The following is an 18240-nucleotide window of genomic DNA, read 5'->3' on the forward strand; positions in this document are numbered from 1 at the left end:
ATACTATTTACAGTCACGTTTTCTTCTTCCTAGGGGGGGCATGACAGAAAATAATTGAGAAGCACTGGTATAGGTGCAGGAATAAAAACTGCCCTCCCTCTTGCAGTTACTCAGCCATGTCTTGTTGACAGCTAAAGGGGAAAAAAACAACCAAAAACCTGGAGGAGCTAAGATGGCCCAGGAAGCAGAGGTGATGGGTGGGGATGAATCACCCTTATTTTCATCCACATGAAACTGAAGGAGGGGATGACTCAGTTTTTGTGTGTGAACAGCTGATAAAAGAGAAGCTAGTGATTCTGTGTGAGACTGAAAGCCAAACAGAGAAAGGTGTTCTCCTTTCTGTGAGGATTCAAAAATACTGGAAGTGGGCAACTTCCAGGGCCATAAGGAACATGCACCCTTTAAAAAAAAAAAAAGCCAAATTACACCTCTGGGAGGCGTCTGGGAATCCAGTTAAACAAAGTGCATGATTCCTGTGCACCTTGTTTTCGAGAGAAATCAGACACTTTTGAAAAACTGCTGATGAGCCACACGTAACCCATGAATTATGTTCTGTGTGCTCCACTCTGGAAATATAATGGAGGAACTGTGGCTGCTGGAGGAGATTTTAACCTGTGAGCCTCCATTTCTGCTCATTAAATAAAGCATATAGGTGTCTGTGCCTTCAAGTTTCCTGTTAACATAGGAAACCCTGTGACTTCCATAGGGTTTTCTTAGACAAGCGATACTCAGAGGTGGTTTTGCCAGTTCTTTCCTCTGAAATATAGCCTATAGCACCTGGTATTTGTTGGCAGTCTCCCATTCAGGTATTAACTGATTGAAAGAGGTGTGTGCAGCAGTTAGGGATCCTGATTAAGGAGCAAAGACACTGATGTCTTGGGGAAATAAACTAAAGGCGTCATTATAGGAACTCCATTCTAAGTCAGGAAAGCTACTCAGGCTGCTAAACTAATCTAGCTACATTCTAGGGACGAGGTGAGAGGAGACTGGTGGCAAGAGAAGAGGTGAAAAACCATCCCTAAGAGTATCAGTTTATATCATAGAAGGGTCAGAACAAATAGTGGTTCATGGAAACTATTTCTACTGCCCTCTCTGAGACTTTCTTGATTCTTCAGTGCTAAGCATTGTTTCACTTCTTTCTCAACAACACATGCATAAGTCTAAGATTAATCTTCTCTTGTAGAGCTTCATTACAGTCCCATCCAGCACTTCTTCAGTACCTGACCTCTCTCTCACTTTCATCAAAGTTAACTGCTCTGGATAGGACAATTTTTTCATTATTTGAGAATAGGATTCTGTAACCTTTATATCCTTGATTAACATGGAATTTCCTCCACACGCAGGGTCACACACAAAGTGTGTGTGTGTGTGTGTGTGTGTGTATCCAACTCTCTTCTATGCCAATATTCTCTGAAGATGCCAGCCCCAGATGCTGGTGAAACATCAGGCATAAACTCTTCTATAAATGGCCACATAGCCCGAAAAATCCACAAAAAAAACTAAGGATGCTGGCCAAAGGAGGGCGACTAAAATGGTGAAGGGTCTGGAAACCATGCCCTATGAGGAACGACTTAGGGAGCTGGGGATGTTTAGCCTGGAGAAAAGAAGATTAAGAGGTGATATGATAGCCCTATTTAAATATTTGAAGGGGTGTCATATTGAAGAGGGAGCAAGCTTGTTTTCTGCTTCTCCATAGAACAGGACCCGGAACAATGGATTCAAGCTGCAGGAAAAGAGATTTCACCTCAACATTAGGAGGAACTTCCTGACAGTAAGGGCTGTTCAACAGTGGAACAAACTCCCTCGGAGTGTAGTGGAGTCTCCTTCTTTGGACGTCTTCAAGCAGAGGCTGGATGGCCATTTGTCGGGGATGCTTTGATTTGGATTTCCTGCATGGCAGTGGGTTGGATGGGATGGCCCTTGTGGTCTCTTCCAACTCTATGATTCTATTCTATGAAAGCCTTCAACTTCACAATCCCACCAATTGTTTTTGTTTTCAAGGGTCCATAGACATAATTGTGAATTAAGTGTAGGGGGTGTTGTGTATCCCTCTTACTCTGCTTAGGAAGTGGGGAGTCTGATCCCTTTTGCCTTCATACAGCAAATACACCTTGTTTTATCACCAATGCCAGCAGAAGTATATGAAGGTACTGTAATTGGAATTTGGCTTTACAAGTTCATTTATGCCATTAATATCTCTATGCTCCATTCTTCTGTGCCACATTGTAAGACAGTTGTCAAGCTTGCATTGTTTGGTTGTCTTTGCATATTCGATTTTGCAATCAACAACATACAGATCTTCAGGTACAGTTGTCTGCATTATGGGTTTGCCTTAATAAGACAGTGCATTTTTTCTCTTTAAATTTAACTTTGTAGTCATTTCTTTTTAGGGTTTTAATGGAGATTAGACTGGTCTCCAAGCCTGACACATTGTGAAATGGTATTTGCTTTATGCTGCCCTGTGATGTTTTGGAGAACTAACAGTTCTCTTTCCTTTAGAATTAAGCATTGTTTTTCCTGTTCCATATACATGATCTCTGACAATTTCATCTAATCTTGTGAAAAGTTATCCATTCTGACACATATGGGACATTGCCTTGTTGTCCAAATTGAAGATATTAATATTTCTATTTGAGTGTCTGGCTTGCAAAGCCAACTTTTAAATTCCAAAAGATTCTATAAAAATCATTGTCAACATCGGATTTTGTATCTCACTCACAGCAATATGCATGGCTTGCCTTGGCCATATTTCTTGCATTCTTTTCCCTTTGCTTTCTCAGCCTTGAGTCTTTGTTCTCAAAGCAATTAGCTTGTAAGTGTCCTGCTTCACTCCATGAAAAGCATTTTGCACCCAGAAATGTCCTCCTACAGTAAGATTGGAACTGTGTTTTGGCTCTTAAAGCACAATCTGTATCGAGGGGAAGTCTAGCTTTTCTCAGGTTTAACATTTTTCTCTTTCATCAGTTTATACATCAAGTTGTAATTTCTCCAATTGATCTTTCAAAGCCATCACCAATTTTTTTTACAATTCCCTGAAAATACACACAATGACCAATTCCTTATCTAACTCCCACTTAGTATTCTTTAATTCATCTATAATTTCCTTTACATTTGACAATATTCTTGACCTGTTTCACCAGGTTCCACACTGCTATCACACACAAATTAATTGCTCTACCAGTAAAAGGCACTGATTGGCATCTGATATTTTTGTACATCTTTTCAAGATATTCTAACACTGATTTAGCAAATTTTCTCATTCCAAACATACCTGTATGCCTCCTCAACAAGAATGCTGGCTATGAGACAGTGAGCTTTGAGATACAGTACTTAGTCTCCCAAGCTGGGATGCTGTCTGCTTGCATCAACCTCTGTTCCTTGCAGAAAGCCAGGAGCTGGTTTCTTGCTAATTCAGGTTCCATTCTACAAATCCATGTTGTGAAGCTTTCCCTGTAAGCTTGGGAGTTGTTAGTTTGGTACTCTGTAAGGTTGCCATGCCCAAAGAACAGCCTAGTTCTTTGATCTACCTCAATTCTTTCATAGATCTCTTAAAAACAAAAGCCTGGGCTCCATTAACAGGGGCTGACCCTGCTTAACTTGAAAGATCATATTTGATCAGGTGCCTTTAAGGAGTTTATGCCCTTTACAAATAAAGCATATCTCATAAAAATTCCATTAGCCTGAACTGACTTCTTCCAAGCATTTAAGGCAGATGTTTGCATCCATGGAATTCTTGCCGCTTAGGAAATTGGGGTGCAAAAGAGTGACAGTTTATTTTTGTTAGTAATTAGAATCAAATGTTGAGGTACTCAGGCACTGGCTACTTTAAGAAACATTTTAGAGAGCTTTCTGGCTGGTACCTCTAAGATCTTGGGCTCAGAGCTTAACAAATGACAAATAAATTTATGCAGAACATTCATGGGATAAAACCACCATCTTACACAGGCTTTATGCAGGATAGATATGAGTCATAAAGTTCTGTGATCCCTTGGAATTCTAAATAACCATAAGAATATGTTTTCTGTGTGATGAAGACAGGAGAAAGAGTGAATGGAGTACAGGGGTGAAGTGTGAAGATGGGAGCCAGCAAACACTGCTTCAGACATTAAGCCACTTAAAGTCATGTTATGGTAAAAGAAGCTGGTAAAACCACTTGTAATGGTTAGGAATAGGTGGCAGATGGTGAAGTGGTTCATCAAGTAGGAACTGCTGGCCAGTGGAGGTTGCGGGGATCCATATCAGTGGGCTGGTGAATCCATTTTGTGTTTCTGTCTGAATACCCTACTTCTCCAAACATCTAGTGCCTTGGATAACTGCTGTAACATTTAGACGAAAGCCTGGAATAGATGCACTGTGCCACTGATATGGATTCCCCAACCCCCACTGGCCAGCAGTTCCTACTTGGTGAACCACTACACCAGCTGGGTTTCTGTTAATTTTGATGCAGTTTAATTTAATGTGTAATAAAGGGACCCCTTCACTATAATTTAAAATCTGTGGCTACTGGCAGCATTCTGTAAAGAGAGATATAACAATTAAATCCTTACCCACCGTTTCATAAAAGTTTCAGAGAATGTGCAATAATAGTTGCAGTTTCTATGAAAATGCCATAGGAATGAAAAACTGAGGAGTGAGAAGCAGCCACAGTTATATAATAATAATAATAATTTGTTTTATTTATATACCGCTATTCCAAAGATCATAGCGGTGAACAGCAAGTAAGCTAATTAGCAAGTAAGCTAATTTGCCCCCAACAGTCTGGGTACTCATTTTAGCTTCCTCCTCGGAAGGATGCAAGCCTGAGTCGAGCTTGGGCCCTTTTGCTGGTCTTGAACTCGCAACCTTGTGGTTTCGAGTGAATGGCTGCAGTACAGGCATTTACCCACTGCGCCACCAGGGCTCCATATGTTCCCTTCTGTGCTATTTCTCCCAGTGTAATTCGTTCACAATGGTTAATCTTTATTAATAATGTTTGTTGAGTTTACCTATTAAAAGGGATTAGGTAGTGGCTTGCCTTAGCTGAAGATGATCTCTTGCTTTCGTTTTAGCTTGTTTACCCATTTCACAGGGATTGTATTTTTTGCAGATTTTTTTTCACACTTGCAAAGTCTGATAGAAATCCCCAGTAAGCAATGGGAGGCTGTTATCTTCCATGCCAGAAGGAGCAGGGGTTCAGTCTGCTCAGGCTGCTAGACCAAACTTTGAAGGATCTGTTCAAGGTGCTAAATTCTATATCCTAGATAGATTCACCACCTTGGATAGCTCCATTAAGGTTCAGATTGAACCCTTTCACCATTCCACTGCCTGTAAATCAGTTGTGTGTATTCTGTGTGGCTTCAAGATGGGAATGTCTCTCCACCCTCACAATATTCTAGCCCTTTTTTGGAGACGTAAGACTGGATATGGTCAATTTCCTTCCAGAACATGGAGAAGAGGACTTGCTGTCCTATTGTTGATGCTTCCTGTCAATGATAAACAAGATCTGCAGGTTTGTAGTACAATCCAAATACCTGCTAAATGCTTGAAGTTTAATAGTTTTTTGGATTTCAGAATGTGTTGAGTGTACTATGAAGTGGCAATCGCTCTTTCAAGCTGCTTTTCAATCTCTGCAAAAGCGTGAGGAGAATGAATACATGTAATGTCAGAAGCAAGTCAGGTGGCTAAACAAGGCTTTCAATTGCCCGGTATAAACAAGGTTTTTTCTATCTGATTCTGTTAAGTGACTGTTAGGTACAGCATAACAGCTCTAACATAAATGACAGAATAGGAGATATAGATGTATTGAAGCACATAAAATGGGATTAAAAATAGGCGGTGGAAATGAAATCTGTGTATATATGCACAGATTATTCAGGTTGCAGAATTTGTCATTGCTTGCTGCTGTATAATTTGCAGTACTGTGGAGCAGAGATTGGATTCATTGTGGAGCCCAAAGTATAAGCAATTTAGCCTGAAGCCAGGGAGATGACAGTAAGTGTCAGGACTTGCTCCCTCACTTGCTTATGAGTTTCACCATTTGGAATGTCTAGATTCTCTTCTGGAATTTGAGGTCAACATTGCTTTGGTCTCATCTGCATTGCACTAGACAATTCTTAGCATTATGTCATTCTGCCTTCTGTGGCAGACAATCCTGTTGTGTCTTGAGTCCTAGACAGGATTATTACATTGCATGCTTACTTAAAATGTGTTGAGCAGAGAGCTTAAACATATGCTTAATTCTCATTTTCTCCAGGCAGATTTGTTTAAGCATATCCACTGAAAAAGAATGAATGGATTGAAGCATACATATGAGTACTTTAATGAGCTAGAATCTAAATCCCACAAGGATTTCCTTTACCTCCAGGGTGTCTTTATCACAGATGAAAACAAATACAAACAAAAAAAATGTACAATGGTATCAAAAATAAGAACAGCTCAGTAGCATATAAAAGCAACATGAGTGCATTTTCATCTGGGACCAAATTTTTTCAGAGGCTTGGGAGAATAAATTTCACTTAGCAGCACAAAGATGATAAAGGACGTTCAAGGCCAAACTCCCTGAAGGAGAGTGTTCTGCAGAGATTGTTTCTCACAGACAGTGTTTCTCACTGTCTTCAGTGAGAAAGCTCTTTTGTTGCTGATCACCTCATCATGGATTGCACAGATTCCCAGTGAAGGGATGTCAAAAAAGTTCTGAGCAGAAGTGGGTTGATCTGTGAAGACAATCAGTCCTTCAGGCATCCCTGTCCCAACACGAGGCTTATGGGAAGAAGCTCTAGCAACTTACTAGAGCACATATAGCCCTCTTAAATGTTTGTTTGTTCATTTAATTTATGCCACATCTTTCCCACAGTATGTGATCCAAGACAGCTAAGAATTTTTAGTTAAAACTTAATATAGTTAAAATCAGGGCTAATACAAAAGGTTTTTTTTAAATTAAACACATGGTCACATTAAAAATATGCACTTAAAATAGCTCTTAAAAAGGCCTGGACAAACAGAAGGGTCTTCACCTGTTGGCAGAAAGAGAATCTGGGATCGGTCATTGAGAAGGCTCTCTCCCATTTCCTCAGCAAACATACCTGTGATGGTGATGGCATTGAGAGAAACCCCTCCCCAATGGGCGAGACTCACTGTCCCCTTGGCGAATAGGCCCGGAACAGGCACCCACTGATGCAGGTGGAGTGCTGATATTGCACGGTATTCTTTTCTCCAATGCCAGACCCTACGGCTGAGTGATAGCAGCACCCCACTCTCACCAGTAGGAGCAGTCGATGGAAGGGAAAAGAGCCCTAGGTGGTGGATGGGGGCAGCCAGGGAGCTCTTGGGACAGATGAGGGTGACCACCCTACTGAGTGTTCACACCCCTCCAAGGTGCCACCCAGTGTGTTTTGCACTGCTGCACTCTTGTAATGATGCCATTATGACCCTCCCTCAAGGAAGTTAAAACTCAAGCAGGCTTAAATGTTGTTGGACTGCAACTCCCATTGCCCATCACTATTGAGACTATGGCTCATAGGAATTGCAGTTTAGCACCATCCATAGGGCCACAGTGTCCCAAATCCCCATTCTTTCACTGACATTTTGAATTGTGCCCGGCATGGAGCAGGAAATAGCACAGCTGTCTGAGCAGTGACATGAACATATTCTAACATATGGTTCCAGTCATTTATCAGCTATGTTTGGGGCTAATGGAAGTTTTCAGGGAGTCTTGAAAGGTATGTATGTGGCTTTAACTAGCCTGTCAATTTATGGTGACCCCATGAATTTTATGGAGTTTTCTCAGGCAAGGAATACTTAGAGGTGGTTTTACCAGTTCCTTCCTCTGAAATATAGCCTACAGCACCTGGTATATGTTCGTGTTCTCTCATCCAAGTACTAACCAGGATTGATCCTATTTCTTCAAAGGTAACTACCCATATAATATGTTTTTAGTACTATAGCTTGGAGGCTCCCGTATCATGGGTCACTGGAGAGATCTCACTCCTCCAGGAGTGAGATCTCTCCAGTGACCCATGATATGGGAGCCTCCAACTATAGTACTAAAAACATATTATAGTACTAAAAACATGCTGATATGGCACTCTGCGTCAGAAAGGCCACTCGACCCTATGATAATAAAGCTGGATCCATAACTTATATCAATCCCAAACTGTAACAAGGAAATAAGATATTATCATTCCTTAAATGTCAAATGTAGAATGTAATCCAAGCATAAAAGAAAAAGTAAATTGACTTTTGCCATTGAGGAAGCTGTTCTTGGAAAAAAAAAAGCATTCCATGCATAAGATTTACTGGAGTTCAATTATTTGTCTTTTATGTTTACCCTGCTCTTCTGTCAGGCTTCTTTTGATCCAACATATCCTTTCTTTAGCAAGGCACACAAACAAGAAATAAACCCAGCAGCCTTTTTCTCCTCAGTGTGTCAGCCATGGATACAGTTAAACTATTTCCTCTGAGATGTTTACCTCTTCCTTCCTTCCCCTTGAACTGACAAAACAGGAGATATATTAGAAAAAATATAAGGTGAAATGAAAGAAACACTTTATTGTTTTAACAGATTTCATGCAATCACATGAACGTGAAAGAGCATGCAGGAATCCCTGACAACCCAGCTAGGCCCTGGTCAGTCTGCCTGGATGACAGATTTAATTTGGTTCATCAAATAAAAAAGAAGCAATGTCGCCTGTATTCACTGGGGTAAGTGTCTCCTTTGAAAGAAGAAAATTAATCTCAAATGCAACAATTCAGAAAGCCTGCTCTTGAAGCATTCTGTTAATGGTATTTTAAGCTAGAATTGCTTATAGTTATCTAGAAGTCTTTTTCTTCATTTTCATCTTCTTCTACTACATCTCCCCCTCTCCCTTCTCTTCCTCCTCCGCCTGTAGGCTGAAGTAGCCCATATAATCTTACACATGAGTGTTCAGTAGTATTTATTTACATGGCCTTGCATATACAAGTTGGTTAATAAGTTTATAGTTTCTAGAGCTTGGAAAAATTATGTTTATTGGACTACATCTCTCAGAATTCCTTAGCCAAGGTGGCCATCCAATAACATTTGATTACTCCTCCAATCTGAGAGAAATCCAAAATCTTTTTTTAAAAAAATCTTCCTGCTTGAGTATCCTCTGGCTCACAATTGCCTGGATTCAAATACAGGAAATAGTTTGTGAATTTAGTCCATTCTCACAAGCATATGGCTGAAACAATCCCTCCATAGTGGCATACTCCCTTTTGGGTAAGCCATAACTGAGTATCTGCAGTCTTGCAGCAGTGAAAGTGGTGTTCAAGTTGCTGGTTCATGCATTACTTCTTTGTGTAGACAAGGTGATGGTGCGTTATCTGAGTTGTCTGAAGACACTTGTGTGGAGGGCTGCAAGTTTGGTAGGGAGCTAAATAAAGGTTCTGCTAGCTGTGCAAAGTCTTTTTTAAAAATGGCTATAAGAGGAACTTTATCTGAAAGTAGTTCACTGAAGAGGCAGTGAGTGAACTGAACGACTTGTAAGAAGAAGAAAACCTCCCGACAGAATTCCAATATCTATTTTGGAATGATACATTTTTTGGGCCAACCAAAAGATACAAAATATACCACACTAGCTTCACAGCCTTCCTCATCAGGCAGTGATGGTACACAGAAAGAATAACAATGTTGTGGTTATGGCATCTACATTTTTTCCCTGTTACTGTAGATTGTTTAAGAAATGTGTAAATGTATATGAAAATCGGGAATTCCTGATTGGGAATAATCTGAGTGGGAATAAAAGCAATAAAATGGAAGCAATTAAATTTTGCTTCTTCTTTTGAAGTCAGAGATTTGGCTTCTCTTTTTGAACTGCAAGGACAATGCTTGGAGGGGAGGGCACTTTGTAACTAATAGAACATAATGCTATTTCCTCAAGGAACATGGAGCCTCCATTTCCAAAGTCAGAATAGTTGTATGTAACAGATTTTGGGGACTATCAGCAAGGGAAAGCTGTCACTACCATGCTGTCCTTGGAAGTTTCCCAACAGGGTGGCTGACCAGTTACTCTTGGAAAGAGAACCTTGGCATTAAAGTTTGCAATTTCCAGAACTATGGAGTGGGGTGTGTGATTTAAAACTAATAGTCCAAAAAGTAACTTTTCCAAGCTGTGATTGGAAAGTAGTGACTTTTAGAGTTGTGCTATACATTAATTTTTTTTTTAATAAAAGGGACCTTTTATTCCTCTTTTTACTGTTTGTGTAAGGTAGCATGAAAGTATGAAATAGTATGGAAATTTGGATGTTCCTTTTGAACAGCAATCACAGGGTTCAGTGGGGGATACTTTGTAACTAAGGGCCCGAACAGAAAGGCCAAAATAAAGCTGCTTCAGGTCACTTTGGAGGTATGCTGTTTAAATGATGCATGTGTCATCCTAAGGACTGGAGTGCAGCTTTGGTGCAACTTCCGGCCTCTTAAGATGCATGTGTCATTTAAACAACATACCTCCAAAGTGACCCAAAGCAGCTTTATTTTGGCCTGTCTGTTCAGGCCCTAACAGAGCAGAATTTTCATACTCCCAACTTATGTAGGACAGCATAAAAGAGCTGCCTTTTGAAGGTGTTGTAAGAAAGCAAGAAGCCATGTGTTGATTTTACAGCAGTCTTCTAGAAATTGTAAGCCCCCTCCATACAATTTGAATGGGTATCCCTCTGGAAATTTTGTAAGTTTCATTTTTTATTTTATCACCTGGTTTCTGCAGGTATACTTTGGAAGAGCACTGCATCTGTCTTCCATTAATAGTCCCTCATGTTGAAAAATATAGAGACATTTCAAAAAGGTTTTAAAGAGCAGAAGAAAAATTCCAGCTAAGATTCAGATACAGCTAACTGCGTATGTGAGATGTGTACAGCGCGCCCGCGTCATACGTGGGCGCACTTTATGTGGCTTGAGCATACGCGCTCAAGCCGCAGGGCGGGGGTGGAAGGGGCGGCGTGTCCCATTCAATTGAATGGGCGCGCGCACCCGTTGCGCGCCGCTGCACACAAGCCCCATTGTTTCCAATGGGGCTTGAGCATAGGTGGAATTCGCCTTACACGGAGGGATGCGGAGCAGATCCCCGTGTAAGGCGAGGGCCCACTGTATGTTTGTAATGCTTGAGGAATTAACATAACAATCAACTCTTAATTCATTGTGACTCCCAATTAACTGATTTGCAGTGATATTGGTGCATAATTCTCCTCTTTGGTGCATGATTCCACACCAAACAATTTTGTTCAGGGTAAAACCTCCCTGAAATATGCTTCTTATCTAATGTATTTTTATTTATGAAAGAGGAAATGAAGACCAGCTGGGTTCTTCTCAGAGGAAGTCTAAAGAAGGAGTAAATGTTTTAGAGTATGAAATGGGCAGTTCTAAAATAAATCTGTGCTGAATGAAACATATAAAGGAATGTATTATTGTTTGTGAAGACTGAGCTGAAAAATAGAAAACTTTTTATTTGAGCATGATGGAGCAGAGCTCAAACCTTGTGGAGGCTTCATTCCTTTGAGAATATTTTTCACTGTTCAGTCCATAAGGGTGCATGGGATTCTCTGTGACAGATTTATAGAGGGAGGTGTTCCTCACCATCCTGCTAGGTCATTGCAAAATGCATCAGATCATTTGATTGGCTTGGGATTAAGTGTAGCACCTTACATTTCTCCCTATTTAAATCCTTTTTGTAAATTTTGGCCCAGCTTTCTAATCTGTTAAGGCTATTTTGAATTTTGATCCTGTCCTTTTAACTTAGTGTCATCTGCAAATTTGATAAACACACCCTCTATTCTTTCATCCAAGTCATTGATAAAGATGTTGAATAGCACTGGGCCCAGGATAGAATCCTGTTGCACTCCATCACTCACTGCTCTCCAGGATGAAAGAAGCCATTGTTGAGCACCCTTTGGGTTCGGCTGGTCAACCAAATACAAATCCACCTAAGTGCTGCATTGTCTAGCCCACATTTTACAAGCTTTTTTGCAAGAATGTCATGAGGGATCTTGTCAAAGGCCTTACTGAAGTCAAGAAATGCTTTAGCCACAGCATTCCCTTCATCAAGCTGGTAATTTTATTTTAAAAAGAGACCAGAAACTCATGTAGACTTTTTGTGATTATGGCATTCTCTTCTAAATGTTCACAGACGCTCTGTTTAATGATCTGCTCTAGAATCTTTCCTGGTATTCTACATGAAGTAGTTGTTTTAAAACAACCAGCCAATGCCAAGCATAGGGAAATTTGCATCTACATTACAGAGTTATAGGAATTCAATACACTTTAAGTGCCATCGCTCTGTCCTACAGAATCCATACAGAACTGTACGATTTGTACTTTAGGGAGGTATTCAGATTTCTCTGTAGAGTACTCTGGTGCTGTAGTTCAAGGGAATGAATTAGAGTACTCCAGCAAAGATGTTTAAGTACTTTCCCAAACTACAAATTCCAGAATACCTGAGAATGGAGACATGTTAGCTGAAGTGGAAGCATACTGATCTCTGTAGTGCAGATATTCTTCAGGCACATGGTCATGGAAGTTGCTCATTCCAGAACAAGCATCACAGTTTGCTCTTGCATCAGATGAGTTCCTGACTGGAGGTCTTTTTTCTGTCAGTTAATGGAAGCTGATTTCATTTGTTGGGAGAAAGTAAATACAATAATATATTATGTATTGATAGTAAATCAGTAAAAGACCACTGTACTCACAAGCACATTGACATTTCATGAAAATAGCTTGATGTTTTAGAATTGTTATCTGCCTCAAGCCCTTTATATATTAAAATATTAACCATTGTACCCTGTCTTATTTTGCTGTTATTTGAAAGTTATTCTGTATGTTCTTTTTGCTTTACTAAGACTGGGCAGTGATGACAATCAGTTTGAGATCAGCATGGCCAACAGTGGTTGTGAGGTGCATCGCTTTGATCCCAGTATCCAGTCAGCACATGTACGGGAAGGGCAGCATCTCTGGTACCATCGTCTGTCCATAGACTGGCGGGATCCCAACCCAATGATTGCGGCTCATAAGCTTCGCATCAACACAAAGAAGCTTGGGACCATATTAAATGACTTTGGACATCACAAGGTGAGACTTCATACTTTTCACATTAGCTTTGTGAGGCAATAGGGGAGCCATTGTATTCATAAACCTCAGTTGCCTAACTATCCCTGCCTCTCTTTGAGCCCTTAAACCACCTCTAAAATTTGAATGGGGAGGATAAAAAATTTCCTAAATATAGCTCCAAATATCAGCACTCCAAGACTTTGGAATGATTACCATTTTCTGTACCCCATAATCCCCACAGTCCCTCTAAGCATAAAGAAAGCATCCAGAAATCCAAGAATTTAAAACAAAAAGTGACTTCATTTTTAGTCATATTTTCAGCCAGTTTTCAGTTAGCCCACCAGTAGATGCAGTGGTGAGATATGAGCTCTTGCCACAGTTGCCTACCCCAATCTGTGTTATAAATGTCAGTCAAAAGGTAAGTTAACTGGGAATGCATAGCACTACAACAGAGTGGATGTGGACATCCATGAAACTGGTGTTCAGTGTTGCACCATAGATACACAAAGTTCATGGGAGAAGCACAAATGGTGGAAACAGTGTTGAAAAACAAAGAGCCAAAAATACTCCTTAAGTTCTTTATAATGTCTTTTTCTTCTTTTGTGTGATGATAGCAGAGTTTGGAAAAGTGACCATGCTGGTCACTTCTGTGTAGTCTATAAAAGTAACTTTCTCAAGCTCTGCTTGCCAGTCATGTACATTTCACAAGATTGGTTATTTGTATTCTTTACTGGCTTCTAAGATTTAGCAATGACTAAAATTGTACAGCAGTTCTAAATAAAGAAAAACAATTTGGGGGGTTAAAAAACATTTTCAACTACAGTCGGAACAGGGGAGGATTATGAAGGGATTGTTATATAATTTTTCTCCCTTGGTGACACTAGTAGCAGAAACATTTTGGCTTGAAACGGGAAGTCATGGTCCTTCTGAGCTTGTTTAGCATCCTTTTACGGAATTGCAAGTGCAGTAGGTTTCCACTCATTTTGTGCCAGTGCATACTTCAAAAAGTTCAGCACATTCTCAGCTAGCACACTTTTGGGTTAATGCTACCCTTTAGTATGTGATAGGATGAAATAAATTGCTAATATATCTTGATGCCTGTAGGTAGTACTATGTGTTTTTCTGAGTCTTTCTTAAGAAAGGCACAGACGTGGCTAAGGAGACCAGCCCCAGGACCTGATAAGCAAAGCTGTAAAATGTAAAATGTTACTGTAAAGCACAGGATGTTATTTTCTGGGCTATTAATGCTTAGTTCCACCATAGTCACTATTCTGAAATTATTGCTAACTTTTTGGAGCACTCAATTTTTGTGAGATGACCATTTTTTTTGCAGGTAATTGCATTCCAGTTTATTCTTTTAATGGCAGTTTTTCATGATTTTCAATGATATATCTGTATATAAGTTCCTTGAGTTTTTCCAGAATGTCGTCCCATTACATTTCTGTGAATGAAACTTTATTCCTATGAGAGTCTGTAGATAGCACATTACAGGTGGGTTTGGTAGAGGGTATGCACATCTTCTTGTAAGCTACATCTCTTCTGTGAGCACATTTTGAGTCTGTAGATTTCACATTACAGGTGGGTTGGGTAGAGGGCATGCACATCTTCTTGTAAGCTACATCTCTTCTGTGAGCACATTTTGGCCAGGATTAGGGATGCCACAAAATCTGTAGGTACCAGATGTTCTGCAGTGGTGATGTGCTCACACAATGCTAGACTGTCTTGTGTCAATGGAATCGGCCCTTGAAATTTACCAAGCTATTTATTTATATGTCTGTAGACATTGTAGTGTTAACTTTGGAAAGTGATAGAGAATGCTGAAAGAGATGGAAATACAGTGGCCACTTGATATCTGCTGAAGTTTGGTTCCAGGACCCCTGTGGATACCAAAATCTGTAGATGCTCAAATCCCATTAAATACAATGGCATAGTAAAATGGTGTCCCTTATATAAGATGGCAAAATCAAGGATTGCTTTTTGAAATTTATATTTGTTTTGAATATTTTGAAGCTATGGATGGTGGAGTCCATGAATAAAGAATCTGTGAATACAGAGGGACGATTGTAAAAGAGAAGTGAGAAGCATATTTTATGAGTATACAAATACTGTATGTGCAAGTAATGTTGTGTTAGTACTTTTTGTAGAAAGATGTGCATTATTTTATATATTATATTCTACCCAAAATACTCTAGCAAAAAAACTGAAACCCAGAAAAACTGCTGAGCATCTGACCTGTTTAAATACATTGGATGCAGACTATGTTTGACTCATATGTCTCCAGCCAGAGATCCCATCTTACTTTGGCAAAATGTCTGATAGCACCTGCATTTTTACTGCATGCTATCTTTTTAAAGGAGATAGCTAATACAGTGCCTCCTTATGCAAGCAATTCTGTGGCAGTGCATTGATGTCTGAGCACATGTCCTACCCTTCCTGACTGGTCTAGGGATGTGCCAGGAAGCTCCCATCCAATCGCTTACCTCAATGCCAGGCTGGTTTCTGCTCCAGTCTCTGAAGATGCAGCATGTATAGACTGATGGGGCTTTCTATTCCTTCATCTTTAACAGGATTAAGGTCCTTATTTGTTATGAAAACCTAAAAACATGCACAATAGGTTGGCCAAATGCAAAAGAGGAAAGGACCCCTTCACTTTTTGTGCAGAAGAAGCAGGAATCATATCTTGGCCTGGCAGGTTCATTTGTTGAATTTTTAAAATCTACATAACTGTTGAAAGTGCAAGAATCACATCCTCTTTTACACCTGTCTCTCCTTTTCCCACAATAAAGGCAATGCAGAGTGGGGTGGGCATGATGTGAAGCAGGAAAATGTCCTGAGGGAAAGAGCCTATCTCCTCCCATACTGATCTCTCCCTTCAGATTTCTCTGGATGGACTTGATAAAGAAGGGAAGAGTTAAAAAAAAAAAAAGAACCATGGGACTGTATTTAATATATATTTCTGCCTTAAATGGAACTTGAGAGGCCATGTACTTATTTAATTACTACATAGTAATAGATATTAGGATTAAATACCCTAATAGATTAAGTACCCTAAAGATAACAAATCTTATCTGATCTTGGAACTAAGCAGGATCAGCTCTGGTTAGTACTTGGCAATGAAGACCAATTACTGTACACTGTCTTTCAGAGGAAGGAACTGGAACAACCACCTCTGAGTATTCATTGCCTAAGAAAATCCTATGAAATCAATGGGGTCACCATAAGTTGAAGGAACATACACAGACAGTCACTAGATATTAGGCATAATTAACTAAAAACTATAAAATAACATCCAGCTAATGCTCTTCCAGAACTAGCATGAGCTGGTAGGTTGTATGTTTTATCTGTCAGGTCAGTTCATATATTTATTACGGTCTTAGGCTGTAAGCATGCTTCAGATGATAGAACTAGGCAGGTGGAAGGTGACCTAATGAATACTGTATGATGTCCATCATGATCTTAAGATTTAAGTAGCATATGTTGTTGGTGATGTTTGGTCAGGGTGGATGGGTTTATGTTTTCCTTAGGGATAACAAACCATTTTGTTTCTGAGTAATGTGGATGTCTTGTTTATAGCAGAATTGGATGAATCAGAGACAATACAGTTTATACTGCTTTTTCTCTTCTGAGGGAAGCTTGGGGAAATTAAGGCTGCCTTGTATCTCTGGCTTGTGTCCTGCAGAGGGACTCCCAGAAGCTGCTGTTAATTAAGGGTGCATTGAAGTGAAGTACAGTACTGAGAGTGTAGTTTTGTGCATGTCAAGTCAGAAGTAATTCCTGTTGAGTACAGCAGGATTTACTCCTGAGTATATGCAGATATTTTATTCATTCATTTATATCCTACCAACCCTATATCTGAGGGTCTCAGGGCAGTATACAATAAAATTAATTTGAAGCAATTTAAAACAATGAGAAAAATCTTTCCATTCCTTTGCCCAAACAAATGTGCCTCAGATGAAATTACTGCCTTAGACTTGACCTCTGGATAATATGCAACGTCTGTGTGTAGATATACATATACATGACCTTTTGACTATATAGTCAATGAGGAATAAACATCCATGTTGAAACTGATTGCAGTGAACAAAAGAATGGGTTGCAGGCGGTAAACAGAAAGTAGGTGTGAAGGTGGAAATGGGAAGAAAAAAGAGATTCATGTACAGTTGTGCTCCCTAAAAGTTTACCTTTCAAAGCCCAGTACATTAACATCCAGAATCTACAAAAGAGTCATACCTTTATTCAGCCAACCAAAATGCATGATACAAGCTTTCAAAGCTCCATTGTTAAGGATCATACCAGAGAAAAATAAAATAAAATGACGATGTTAGTCACAGGCTTGCATTTTCTCAAGATGTTATTGTTTTATCTTCTGGACTTTAGAATGCTTTGCTCCCAGTGCCACATGGCCAGAAGCAAGAGGGACCTGGTTGTGTAGATACCTCTCCCCAAAAACAAGGAATGAATTGCTCTGCTTCAGTATTTTTGACATCTTTGTTGTACCTTTAAATTAAAATGACATGAGAAAAAATAAAATAAAAGAGCCAATTGTGCAGAGACCGAGGATGAAGAGCAGGGGGTGGAGGGGGAAAGATCCAACCAACTCACGATGCACCTCAGCCAGTCAGTTTCCTGAGTGCCAACTCCTCTGTGCAATTGGTGAAGTGGTGATGGGGCATTCTGAGAGTGGTGCTGATGCCACAAAGGAGGCAGGAGGGAGCATATTCATTTCTCCCTAGCAGAAAAGCATGGAGAGGGTTGAGCACAACTTGAGGTTGGAATGGAGCCATTGCTACCAGAACACAGCAGGGATGGGCATTGCTTGGCGGCCAGAAAGAGGACCTTGCCTACAGTGTTCTCTTCACCTCTTCCCCATGACACCTAGTGTGCTCTGCATCCATCACATTTCCACAGTGATGCCACTGGCCCTTAAAATCATGCCTGGAAATTATCTTAAAAACCCAACAACACCGGAAATGAAAACCAGAAGTTGATTTCTGATCATTTTGGAGACTGCTTTTTAGCTGATTTGTGAGAAAAGCTCAGGAGCTGCAGTGCGCCACAGGGATGGATGGATGGAACTGGCCCCATTGCAGGGATGTAGCCAGGATTTTGGCAAGGGGGGGGGGTCCAGACTAAGTGCCACCATTATAATGGGGCTTGGGTGCAGCAGCATGGCAGCACACACCATTCATTTTATCTAACGGAAGGGG

At 40.1% G+C, this 18240-nt stretch overlaps 1 protein-coding gene and 1 long non-coding RNA gene across 9 annotated transcripts in view; one reads left to right on the top strand and one right to left on the bottom strand.

Moving 5' to 3' along the window:
• LOC121931210 overlaps positions 1-4653 on the bottom strand; it is a 19825-nt gene extending 15172 nt beyond the window's left edge. The window contains exon 1 of one of the 2 annotated variants that reach the window (XR_006104096.1): positions 4552-4653. This is a non-coding gene — a long non-coding RNA (uncharacterized LOC121931210). Of the gene's footprint in view, positions 1-3271; positions 3444-4551 lie in introns of those variants that run through there. The other variant, XR_006104097.1, reaches the window with a different exon arrangement.
• Positions 1-18240, top strand: part of METTL24 (methyltransferase like 24) — a 114168-nt gene that overhangs the window by 44891 nt on the left and 51037 nt on the right. For all 7 annotated transcript variants that reach the window (XM_042468623.1, XM_042468642.1, XM_042468614.1 and 4 more), the window contains 2 exons: positions 8540-8679; positions 12826-13054. In XM_042468623.1, the coding sequence (XP_042324557.1) occupies positions 8540-8679; positions 12826-13054 (369 nt within the window). The remainder of the gene's footprint in view (positions 1-8539; positions 8680-12825; positions 13055-18240) is intronic.

Source organism: Sceloporus undulatus, chromosome 1 (assembly GCF_019175285.1).
Source record: "Sceloporus undulatus isolate JIND9_A2432 ecotype Alabama chromosome 1, SceUnd_v1.1, whole genome shotgun sequence".
Taxonomy (NCBI): Eukaryota; Metazoa; Chordata; class Lepidosauria; order Squamata; family Phrynosomatidae; genus Sceloporus; species Sceloporus undulatus.